The following is a 13,218-nucleotide window of genomic DNA, read 5'->3' on the forward strand; positions in this document are numbered from 1 at the left end:
GCGGTAAATCATGCAGAAGAGGTGGAGATTTTTTAAAGATTTTAATAATTATTGTTATTCTTTTTATAATATCCTCTACCAATAGAGCAAGATTTCATTTTAAAATCTGTCCCCTTTGACTCTCTATGTATTGCTGTTTTTAAGGCATGCAGTTGGTAGGTAATGATTTAGCTGAGTGGCTTTCACCAGGCAGATATGAAGAAATGCCTAAAGTTCGACCAGCATGAGTTGATCAGTTAACTGTATAGGTGGTTATTAAAAGTGTTGTCCTGCAGCCTCATTAAAAAGGAATGCAGCGTTTAATAAATATTAGAGCATGTCAGCAGCACAATTTAAATGTGGGGAAGAGATCAACTTCCTTTGTAATTGGGTGCACAGGCATAAACAATCTGTTTGGAACTCTTGATTCTGTGTCACAGTTTAAAGCAGCTATGATGGTTTCTATTTAGAAATAAAAACTGGGGAGGGAATGGGAGATGTCAGTCACTTGGTGAATCAAGAAGAAACTAACCTGAAATGCTCACATAATATCATTAACAAAAGGAATCTGCAAACCAGCAAGGCTCCCTCTGTTCCTCTTTTCTTTTCCAATGACCTCATTTCCGTGACTGCTGTTTTTCTTTCTAACCCTCTTCTCTGTGCATCCCCACTTCCCCTTCCAGCTGCTCTCTCAACAGGAACCAGGAAGCGACTTGTAATTCCTCTCCAAGGCAGGGTCCATGGGCAGCAGGGCCTGCCCTGGCTTTGCTTCTCCCTGGCCTGTCCCTAGCCCTGCTGGCCGAGCAGAAACCAGTCAGGGTGCTGGAAGGGAGATGCTGGCAGGGTCAGGGTAGGGCTGCTGCAGAAAGGACTTGGCAACTTCACTTGTTTTCCTCTCACTCTCTGTTTGACTCTTCGTCTCTCATTCTCTTAGTTGTCTCCGTCTCTAGTCTCCTCTTTCATCCCTTCTGCCTCTCTCTCTCTCTCTCTCTCTCTCTCTTTTTTTTTTTTTTGTCTCTTTCCCTTTCTCCCTCTCTCTCTGTCTCTCTGTGTGTCTCTCTCCTGCCTCTCTTTCTGTTTCTTTCTTTTCGACTCTCCTGCCTCAGGCTCTGCCATGCCTTCTGTCTCATCTGGTCTCTGTCTGTGTGTGCTTCTCTCTTTCTTGCCTCTGTTTCTGACACCCCCACACACACACCTCACGTGACAGATTTGCATCTGACCAAGGCCCCTCTGTATGTGCCCCCTTCCTCCTCATACTCCTGTGCCCGAGCTTTATATTTCAGGGCGAGGTTCTCGTCCAAAACTGCTTGGTTCTGAGCATGCCTAGTGTGTGCTTAATAATTAAGGCTGTAACTAAAGTGTAACTGCAAGTATAATTAAAATTCACTTTAGTGGATCCTGGAATGATGAAGCGATTAGGCATTTTGATATGGCCCTGCAGGAGTAGCTGGAGGGAGAGAAGGGCCGTGCGTTTGTGCGGCGCTGCCCCACCCTCTCTTACCCTGGCCCCGCTGGCTAGTTGTTAACCTTGAGCGCGGCAGCCTCTTGTGCCTGGGCGGCCAGCAGTGGCAGCAGCTTGGAGTCCTCCCTCAAGGGCACTCAGTACAGCCGGTTAATACATGGACCTTCTTAGAGAAAGAGGCCACGACAGAAGCCCCTGAGAACTCAGAGAAAGCTCAGGAGCAACCCTCCTCATTTTCTCTCAGGCCATTTGGGGTTTTGATTTCAACCTCCTGAAAAAGTGTTATTTGGGGGCGTTGGGTCAGCAAGGTGGTCAGAGGAGGACTCACCCACACTTGCTGCCGCCGCGAGCACACTTTGTATGGATGAGCCCATCTGTAGTTTTTCAGTCCATCTACAGACACATCCTGCGTGTGGGATACTGTGCTGAGCCTGGAGGTACGCGGTGAGCAAGGCTGACCAAGTGGCAGCCCTCGTGAAGCGTGTGCTTCGTGGGGACAAGAGCAACATCAATGAGCAGTCCAAATAGTGCTGTGATTTTAGACGTACAGAGTATTCTAGAAGTTCATTTTACAGTCCCTTACTCTGGGTTGGGGGTTGGGATGTGGTGACAAGAAGGCATCCCCAAAGAAATGTCATTTAAACAGGTAGCTCATGGACATATGGTGTCTGCCCAGCAGAGAAGGCAACAGAGCTCCGGTTGGAGGGCACAGCAGGCCAAAGCCGCAGCTTGTCTGTAGGTTCACAGACTCCTTTGTCAGTCATTTTCCCCCTTGGGAATATCTGGTGCTACGTTGGGTGCTGAAGAGGGGATTAATTAAGGAACTGGCTAGTTGGTTATATCAATCCATTTATCCCTCCCCCCAAAAAGTGATCAGGAGCTTATTTCAACCATACACATGGAAAGGAACTCAGCTAAACATGAACAAACAGTTCTTTCAGTGGGCAGGAACCATAATAAAGTTGGCCCTCAGGAAGAGGAGGGCCTGACTGGGCGGCAGACCTCAGGAGCATCATTCCAGCACTTGTCTCTTCACTTGACTTTTTCACCCTCTGAGTATTTGCACAGCCTTTCCCTTACCTGCTTACTTGTGACTGGTAAGTCCTTTTCATGCTACTACTTTCTATTTCATGGAAACTACTCACTGAGATTCTCTGGAGAGCAAATCTAATTGGACAAGCTAATGACCATGGTCTGTGTTTGGATCACCCTTGGATGAGGTGCAGTCAGTGTCTTGGGAACAATTGAGGTCCACCTTGGGACAGAGAATACCCCGTGGTCCCTCATAGAGCAGGGGACAGTGGGGATGGAAGGTTTAGCCAGAAGGGGAGATTGGAAAGAGGAGACATCCTAGTTGTATGTGTTCCTTGTTCTTAAATAGCTTATAGCCTCATTGAGGTTCAGATGATCTCATGCATAGGAAAGTGCTGTGTGTTTTAAATGTCAAAGAGGAGTCACCAGGAAATCAAAATAGCGTCTGAAAAGCAAAGGATTTTGAAACCAAATCCTGCCAATCAGTAACTAAGCCTCACTGCTCTTGGCTTAAAAAAAAAAAAAAAAACTGATTTATAAACACCGAACTCACAAGTTCATTTAGAAACATCGACCTCACAGAGTCCTTGTAAGGGTCAAATAGAGTAATGTGGGAGGACTTTGTAAATCAGAGATTTTTTTTTTTTGTTGTTATGACGATGATGATGACACATATTTACAAAATCATAAGAAGGACTTATTCAAGTATAGCGTGGATGTTTCAAGCATTGCTGAATGCCCACTGCACTGCTTCCTAACTATTACTAGCCGTGCTCGCTAGACGAGCCTTTAATTTATCTGTGCCTCAGTCCTCTCCTCTGTAAAAGGAAGATAATAATAGAAGCTATCTCAGGGTTGCTACTGAGGAACAAAGGAGCTAATGTACTTAGAACCCCAGAACAGTGTGTGACCCATGCTAAGTGATAGCTGCTATTATTGCTTTTATTATTATTATGGCTACTACTAGCACAGCTAATTCAGTCCAGTTAGACAGAGCTTGGCAGACGTGGGTGAGACCTGTACCCACGGGAGGAATCACGTGGAGGAAAGATAGATTAGAAGGTGAGGAATGTTCAGGCAGATGAGACTGCCTCTTGGGGCAGTGCATGGGGATCTTGGGAGCTGTGTATTGAGAAAGGAAGAGGGAGAAGAGCCTTTTGTATCTTAACGTATATTTGTTCCCTGGCAGGTTGGAGGCCAGGTGGAGAGTGAGTTCTAGTCCATGTCTCTGTTGAAGGAGATGAACATTTCCATATTTAACTTGCATTGACCTCCTGGTGCAAAGACTGATTCGATTCTGTGTCTGTCAGGGCTTTGATTCACGCTGCGTCACTACTCCATGAAAGCGCTGCCTACAGGTTAATGTTGGAATCCCTTAGCTTGCTACCCAAAACCTCCCACAGTGTGATCCTCTGTCCTACTTTTCAACCTCTTGGGACCTTGGCTGAAACTTTACCAAATGAATCAAAATGCACACTGAGGTTGTTCTTAATGAAATCATAAATCTTTGGGCTTCCCTGGTGGCGCAGTGGTTGAGAGTCCGCCTGCCGATGCAGGGGACATGGGTTCATGCCCCGGTCCGGGAGGATCCCACATGCCGCGGAGCTGCTGGGCCCGTGAGCCATGGCCGCTGAGCCTGCGCGTCCGGAGCCTGTGCTCCGCAACGGGAGAGACCACAGCAGTGAGAGGCCCGCGTACTGCAAAAAAAATAATAATAATAATAATAATAAATCTTTACATCTGCATTAGTTAAGTACCAGTATGAAACAAATTGCCCCGAAATTTAGCTGATTAACCTAAGGGACATTGATCATCTCGAAGTTTCTGTGGTGGGGAATCCAGGGCTGGCTTAGATGGGTCCTCTGACACAAGGTCTGTCACAAGTACAATCACATTGTTGCAGCCTGGGGTCCTGTCGCAGCCTGCCTTGGGGAGGGTCGCCTCCAGGCCCACTCACATGGTTGTTGACAGGATGCAGCTCCTCATGGGTTGTTGCAATGAAGGCCTCAGTTCGTCCTTGGCTTTTGGCTGGAGGCTGCCCTGAGTTCCTTGCCTCGTGAGCTTCTCCATAGAGCAGCCCATCGCCCACAGTGTGGAAGTTGGCTTCATCAGAGTGAACACACAGAAAGTGGACTTCGTCTCAGAAGTGACCTTCCATTACTTTTGCTATATTCTTGTTCATTAGAGGCAGGTCACTGGCTCCAGCCCACACTCAAGGGGCGTGAGCACCAAGAAGTTGGGATCAATCATTTGAGAGCCATTTTAGAAGCTGCCTCCCACCCTTACAAAGTAGTATGTTAGTTAAAGTAATGCTCACTCCCGTAACAACATGTATGTGCTGAAATGTCAGAGGCAACATACTAGAAGTTTCTTTCTCATTCATATAAAGTCGGAGACAGTGAGTGAGCCAGGTGCTCTGCTCTACAGGGTTACTCAAGCATCCGGGCTGAGGGAGTCGTTGTCATCTGAAAAAAGTGTCTTCCAAGGTTGTCTTAGCTGACAGCATTCCAGAAGACAGACAAGGAAAACCAAGAGAGAGAGAATATAGAGAGTACCAGTGGAGATGTTATGGGCATGTTTTTCATTTCTGCTCACAGTGTATTGGCCAGAACTCAGTCACATGAGCCTCCCGTCTGCGAGGGGACCCGGGAAACGCAGTTCCTGTTTGGGCAGCCACTTCCCAGCAGTAGCTCTCCCCCCCGTAGCAGAGGAGCATGGATCTTTGGAAGACAGCCAGCCATGACTCCCACAGAGACTTTGCCTTTTACAAAATGCTTTCACGTGTATTATTTCATTTGCTTCTCATGGCAAGCTGTGCTACCAGCATTATTACCTCATTTTAAAGACAGGGAAACAGACCAGCATGTCGTTAGAACATAATTAAAGAGAGCAGGATTCAAGTACCATCTCTGCCTCTTACAACCTGTGTGACTATGGAGAAGTTCCCCTATGAACCTCTCTGTGCCTCAGTTATCTCATCTGTGAAACAGGGACAATGGGATTTATTCATAGTCATTGTAAAGTTTTCATATGCCCCATGTAAGTCACTTAGCATTATATCTGGTGTGCAAGATTAGCATTGCACTGGTATGCAAGTGCTTAATCAGTACTAGTTATGAGGAAGATGATCACAATGTTATGTCTGGAGATAAAGAAGTTGAGGCACAAAGGAGTTAAATGATTTACCCAAAATTATGCAACTAATAGAGTGGCCAGCCAGGATCGGTGGCTGGGAATTTTAGGTAACAACTTCCCTACCTTTCAAGTTCTTGCTTGCCCTAGAGGCCATTGGTCAGATTCCTGTGTAAAGTTGCAGTGAGTCAGCCTTGACCCGAAGACACAGTGCCCAGTGTCCCCTTCACCATGGCTCTGGTGGACCCAGGGTCCCGGGAAAATCAACACTGCACCACCTTCTCAGCTCATCTGCTCCTCCTTAACTTGGCCTTTGCCTTTTTGTATGAAACATGCTGACCGAGCACCTCCTTTTAATTTACACTCTGAGGTCCTCCAAGGCCTATATTTCAAGGTCTTTGTTTATAAATAGGCTCTGTCTTGCTAACTAGATGAAAGCATGGGAGATGATGTAAGATGAGATGTTTCATTAAGACACTTAAATTTTATCACATTTCTCCCAGGGGCTTGTTCACACTGAAAGAAGAGAAGAGCATTTCGCATGTTAAATAGTCATCGAAGAACACATTTGGGTAGGGTAGCTTGGCCCGCAAATGCTACAGATCCACAAGGAATGGCCAAGAGACATCATCAGAGGCTACAATGTTCATTTTCATGGCATCTGACCTTTTTGTTATATAGAGTGAGGAAGAAGCATAGATGGACACGTTGAATACTGTCATTGTCTCCAAGCAGTGGATTCATGGCCTTAGGTGGGCAGATTCTCTGAACTTCAGATCTCAGATTGGGTCACAACTCAGACCCTTCGTTTTAAGAGATCATTAAGATGAAAGACTTCTGGAATGGGCCAGAACCACATTAAGTCCACTTGAGTGTGGATTATCAGCAGAAATTTCAGCTTCTATCAGTAAAGAATGTCCATTAGCCTCTTGCAAGTCCTATCTTTCATCTTTTTTTCTAGCTGGACCATCACTTGCTACAGATCTTGTCACATCATCTTTCCCGTCAATGACATTGATTAGAACCTGAATTTAATTTACTTCCTGGTGAAAGACCACAGAGAGATCAGTCCTGAGCATCCTCACGTATTACTGCCAGTACTCCATACCGTCCCAATGCCTTGCTTTACCATTCTCTTGCTCATTTTTTGTACATAACTTTTTCTTTAGACTCCGTATTCAGACTATTCAATCAAGGGATAAATCCACTTCAGAATATTTTCCTCTTTCAAACTAGTTGAACAAGGTGTTGTTAATCTTTCTTTGTTCACAGTCTTCTAAGAACCTCATATTTCCATTTTTTTAATGCCAGAGAAAATACAGGCAGTATCTTTTTTAATGCCAGGCATTTGAGGTGAAAAGAAGAAAAAAATAAGTTTGTCATCTGGATATATCTAAATAGCCAGATCTGGATCGTAAAAAACTGAACTGAGTTGTAATTAAATGGTGTTAGGAGACTCGGGCATCCCATGATTTCAGATTGTACGAAACTTCCTGGGGCACCACCTCCAGTTCCATCTCAGTGACTGTACACCATCCCCCCACCCCCTTCCAGGAACCAATGTCCATGAGGCCCAGAACATTCTCAGTAACAGCGGACTCCCCATTACTTCGGCCGCCGACCTGGAGGATGCAGCCAAGAAAGCTGTGGCCAGCGTGGCTGAGAAGTGATGTCTTTGTCCTGATCCCTTGGAAGAAGAAGTGCATTTACCCATAAAAAGTAATGGTTTTCTCATCACTGTGAAGAAAATGGTTATCCCACTGGGGAAAAAACGGAGAAGGAAGGAGCAAGAATCACTGTAAAAAAAACTCCAATCTGTATTTTCTTGAATATCTAAACAGCCTAAATAATCTGATTTCTCTTATAGTCTTCATTAAATTAATGCCGTGCATTCTAATACTTCCCTGTCATGGTGAGCTGGCTCCGTAGGCATTATTTTGCCAGCTTTGGGGAGCAGTCTTTGTGGCCAACCAGTGTGCATGTGAGATCAGGCCCTGGTTCATTTACAACAATTTTGGTGAACATTTCGACCTGTGTAATTAAAAAACACAAAACAAACAAACAAGCAAAAAATCACAGGCTGTTAAAAAAATCAGACAAGATTACATTACCAAAAGGTGCAGCTAAGACATTGAAACAGATAGGTGTTATAAACTGCAACAGTTTTTACAATTTCCAACTCCAACATGTTTAGCAAATCCATAAATATTACAAAATATATTTTACAATGAAAGATCTGCAGTCAGTACCCCATACATGTAATCTACCATTTGCCTTAATATTGAATATGCTGTTTACCTCCCACTAAAAATAAAGCCAGAAGCCTTATTTGTGATTTTGGAGTAGAAGTGTCCCTTTTAATATCAAAACTGAAGAAGATTGATTCTTATGGAAATCTCTGACGCTCATTTCAAGATGAGACAACACTGAAAATTAAATTACACTGTGAGTGTCTCTGTCTTCTCTCCCCTCCCATTTTCCCTCAGAATCTACCACCTGGGAAAATGTAATTGGGAGAATGCGGCTTTTTTGCAGTGTCCATTTTTACGGTGGGAATGCGATTCAGGTTTTTGTTTAAATTTTGGTAAATTTTTATCTGTACAGAAATTCAAATAAAATCCTCTGTTTTGTAAACTCTAATGTCTGTGTTTCTTATTTTAATCCATTTTATTCCTCAAACATTTTTTTTCTTTTACTAAGACACTGGCCTTAGTGTCTTAGGCATATCTCCAAAGTTAGAAGATTTGGGTTGTCCCAGGATTATTCCAGTTCTACTCAACTTTATCAGCAACCATATCTGTTAAGAGATTATTTAATGAAAGAATGAACATTATATACACACCAGAAGCCCAGGTAAGTGCCACAGATGTCTAATAGGTTAAAACGTGACCTCAGTTTGCATAAGGAAATACACAGACATAACCTCCTCCCATATATGAGGCTCAGGTGTCAGCATTAACAGTTTTCTTCTCAATGTGCAAATGTGTCACAGACCAAACCTTTTCGTTGGTCTTTTTTTTTTTTTTTTAACCAGTTTTTACATTGTTCTCATAAATTTTATATCTGGACAAAAGTTGTTTTTTTTTTTTTGCGGTACGCGGGCCTCTCACTGTTGTGGCCTCTCCCGCTGCGGAGCACAGGCTCAAGACGCGCAGGCTCAGCGGCCATGGCTCACGGGCCCAGCCGCTCCGCGGCACGTGGGATCTTCCCGGACTGGGGCACGAACCCGTGTCCCCTGCATCGGCAGACGGACTCTCAACCACTGTGCCACCAGGGAAGCCCTGGACAAAAGTTTAAAAGTCATTATTTTATAGATCCATATTTGCCATGGAGAAAGAGCTCATTTGATAGATCAATCTTAGGTCCTTTCCTAATTGTTATGCAATGCATGAAAAATATTAACAGTGTCTTTTTAAGTGTGTTTTGGTTTTTGATAGATTAGTTAGTATTGTAAGAAATAATGTATACTCTGTCATCTAGACAAAGACTACATATTTGACTCTTTTGCCCTTTGTAAAAGCTTGTGTTCACATGGCTGTACATATTGATGTTTCTAATCAATACAGTTTGGAGGAGGGGATAAAGAAATTAAATCATTCATGTGATTATTTTATAACAGGGTTAATAACACGCAAATAGCCCTTTATTTTCAAATAAGTGGGAAGCTTTATTTTCTTGGAAGCTCCAAGTATTGAGTTTATGTTGCTTGCATAGTATCCCTGTTGCTCAGCACATTATAGCTTCCATAAATTTTTATGGATTGAATTTCTGGTGTGTGTGTAGCCACAGCTATACTGAGTACAGAGTAGAAGTGGGGGCACTTGGTGTTGGTTGTGGATCTGAAGTCCATACATTACCTCCTCCAGGGTGCCCTACATTTTCTGACCTTCTGGCATCCCCTTCGAGTCTTTGTCTCAGCTGTACTATACGTAAGGGTGAAAAATAATTTCCTTTAAATTTGATTAGTATTTGTTAAACTTGGCCCTATCCTAAGCAAGAATATCCACAAAAGGAGGTTGACAGTCTAAACACAGTACTCAGTATCCAAGAAGCTTGAAAAGTAGTACACACTTTTTTACCCAAACTGCTTTGCACATAAGATATTAATGGATTTGCTAGTCTACCATGTCTGTCTCCTAGAACCAGCATCAGATTTAGAGGAGATTAAAGTCCTGACCCTTTCACTTACCAACATTCACTTTTTTGGGTTGAATAATCTCTCATATTTGTATAGATTCTCTTGTAGTGGCACAAAGCAACTCAAGCTTAAGAAAAAAGCTTTCTTAAAGAAAAAAGAAATAGTAATTATGTAATTACAATTTGTTCTTGTAATTACAAAAGGCAGATGTTTTTGGTTACAGTCAAGGCTAGATCTGGAAACTCAGAGCCTCAGAACGTGAACTCTGCATCTCATAGCAGCTTGTCTCTGTGTTGGTTTCATTCTCAGGCAGCCCATTTCCACAAGATGGCAAAATGGCTGCTGGCCATCCCAGGTACATATTCTCAAGCTTAGCATCCCTAAGGGAGAAGGAGTGGGGCAGGGGCAAGAAAGAGTAAAGGATGGAAGAAAAGGAGGGTGGGAGGGAGAGGGAGAAGGAGAGGTGGAGAGAGAGAGAGAAGGGAGGGAGGGAGGAAGGAAGGAAGGGAGGGAGGAAGGAGGGAAGGGAGGGAGGAAGGAAGGGAGGGAGGAAAGGGAGGAAAGTAGGAAAGAGGGGAGGGAAGGAGGGAAGGAAGGGAGGAAGGAAGAGAAGGGAGGAGGTTGAGGTTGGTTCTCTCCTGGTAATTCTAAGACACATTCCAGAATTGAGATGATCAACTTTAGGTCAGGAACCTATCCCTGAACCAGTCCTCTGGCCAGGAGTTTACAGGGCTCTGATGAGTCCAGACTGGGTTAAACACCTTCTTGTTGGCCTGAGAACGAGAACACCCTCACCCAAACTACCAGAGCTGAGAGTAAGAAATGGAGGGGTAATTCCATAAGGAAATTGGGTATCCAATAAGAAGAAGCAGTGTTTTCTGGAAAAGAAAAATAAGAGATGATAACTACAGTCATCAACCATAGAGCAATGATGTTGAACCAATTGTTCTGTAAGGACTGTTCCAACTCTGAAATGTCATGATTTTATTCTGTTAATTTCTCACCATTTCTTTGGAGTCCATTCTTACCCATGCATACAGGTTACCGTGTTTTTTGAATAGATGCTGCTTGAGTCATCTAAATATTTGACTTTGATTTATTTGTCTTGAACAGTAATGTCCACATAAGAGGTAATGGCGTTGAGGCACTTTGCTCAATTTTAGTTTTCTATTTAAGTTGTAATTCAACTCATGAATTAGTAAAATAGACAGGAAATTTTAAATGACCTGACTGGATCTGTGAATCACTTTTAGTTAGTTATTTTAGAGTTTATATGCTATGTCCATCCCTCTCAGTTTGCTTTCGGCAAGAAAAAAGATTATCATCCTAAAGAATTATTTTATTTTTATTCAAGATTTTAATAAAATGAGAGGAAAAATTATGTTTTGACATTTCTAAATTAAATATTTAAAAATATTATTTACAGGATGCAATATATGTTCAAATAATTAAAATAAATGAAAAATCATATAATAGTGGTGAAAAGAAAAAAACAAACAGTGTGAGGAAGAGCAAGAAAGGCTATGTTCTTCCATATCCTTCTAGATCTGGAGTTGGCAAATTAAGGCCTGAGGGACTATTTAGTAAATAAAGTTTTATTGACACACAGCCATGCCATTTATTTGCATTTTGTCTATGATTGCTTTCATGCTACACTAGCAGAGTTAAGTAGCTGTGATAGAAATTTTCTGGCCCTAGAATATTTACTTGTTGGCCCTTCACAGAAAAAGCTTGCCAACACTTTCTCTATATATATTACCCTCAAAATGACAGCACAGATGATTGTTTCCAAACCTGGGAAAGGCAGATTTAGGCATTAAAGTGAAACATGAATAAATAGGAAATATGATATTTGACCTTTGCATTTTAAACCCTGTGAAAATTGACTAGTCTGCAAAAGGCCATTTGCCAATGAAACCTTTTAAATTATGTTAATTTGCTTCTTTCCATCACCACAAGAACTGCCTGTACATAGCTCTTTGTGCTTCTGAACATATGCTGTTCTTAACTACTTACAGGTGTATTGGAATAATATCAAATCATGGCTACGAATACTGAACTCCCAAAGAGCTGTACCTATCGAGTCATACTCACAGTGATCCTTGCTAGAGAATTTTTTGTGCATAATTTAATCTTGGGGTCCTGGGAAGATGATAAGAAAGTGAAGGAAAAAGTGATTTCAGTGCACCTGATCCTTACAATATTGTTGTAAAGGCATTATTTCATTTTATCTTTGGGGAAACATAGTGAGATAAAGTTGCTCTGCTAAAGTTACATAGTTAGTGGCAAAAATTTAGGCTTCTGGACTTCTGGTTCCTGTGAAATTCTATCACTTCTAGTGCGTCATTGCCCAATAGAACTTCCTGTGATGATGGCAGTGATAAGTATTGGTGCTGTCCATTATACAGCCACATATGACCATTAAGCACAGAGAACTGAATTTTAAAGACTATTTAATTTCAAATAATTATTAGCCACTTGTTGCTGGTAGCTACCATTTTGGACAGCACAGCTCTGTAGTCTAAATCTACTGGTTTTTTATGCATTACTTTCACATCAGAGGAGCTCACATTGATTCAGTGCCTCCTTTGTTCCAGGAACTTTACAGCTGTTGCCTTAATTAGTCCTCTTAGCACCCCTGTGAATTTATCATTCCTTTATTACAGATGAGATGTTTTACAGGTGGTACGTATCTCAGGGCAGGTAAGAACATGACTAAGAACACAATACCGATATGTGACTGGTCAGGATTGAAGTCTGATATTCTGTATCCAAAGCTAGTGCTTTTTGTTTTAAACCTGTAAGGACCCAAATCCAGTATAGTTATGCTGCTGATAGCATTGGATAATGTGAAAGAATGTTAGAGGCAAAGATGTTTAGCAAGCTGGGTGCTTGAATTGTTTGCCTTTTTAGTGTACCTTATACCTTGGGAAGGAAAATTTAAAAGCTGAAAGATCGTCCTGTGCAGTTGGACAAGTTGTATAGACTATAATGGGAATGGCACCTTTCTACACTCGCACAATAAGCCATAAGGCAGGGGCCATTTTCTAGGGACCTAATTCCAAGTGCCTTTTTGCTAATTCATTGCCTTCCCTGATACACAAAATGATGACCATCCACAAGACAAAAGGCAGAGGGGTAGGAAAGGTGAAGGCTGGAGAGAGTATTATCATAGAAGTAGGAGAAAATTTAGATAGAAGTATCATTATTCTTCTGGAAAATTTAGGTCCAGAAGTCTTGTCTCATATTTTAATATTCAAAATAGGCCAGTTGCAATTCTTAGGTACCTTATGCCAAACATCACAAATCAATTAGATTTTATATGCCAACTATGGAAAAATATATCTTTTTTCTTGTTCCTCTCTTGTGTGTGCAGGCATGTTTTTTTGTTTGTTTTTTTAACTGGGAGCCCTTCTAGCCCTTTTCCTAGCTACAGGAGAAAGAAATGAAATACAGTCATTATGTAGCAGTTATT

General features: G+C 42.2%; 1 protein-coding gene across 3 annotated transcripts in view; it reads left to right on the forward strand.

The window, feature by feature from the left end:
• SUCLG2 (succinate-CoA ligase GDP-forming subunit beta) overlaps window positions 1–8,245 on the forward strand; it is a 261,378-nt gene extending 253,133 nt beyond the window's left edge. For 2 of the 3 annotated variants that reach the window (XM_060161381.1, XM_060161383.1), the window contains one exon: window positions 7,160–8,245. In XM_060161381.1, the coding sequence (XP_060017364.1) occupies window positions 7,160–7,275 (116 nt within the window). In that variant the 3' untranslated portion in view covers window positions 7,276–8,245. The other variant, XM_060161382.1, reaches the window with a different exon arrangement.
• Window positions 8,246–13,218: the final 4,973 nt, after the last annotated feature.

Source organism: Lagenorhynchus albirostris, chromosome 10 (genome assembly GCF_949774975.1).
Source record: "Lagenorhynchus albirostris chromosome 10, mLagAlb1.1, whole genome shotgun sequence".
Taxonomy (NCBI): domain Eukaryota; kingdom Metazoa; phylum Chordata; class Mammalia; order Artiodactyla; family Delphinidae; genus Lagenorhynchus; species Lagenorhynchus albirostris.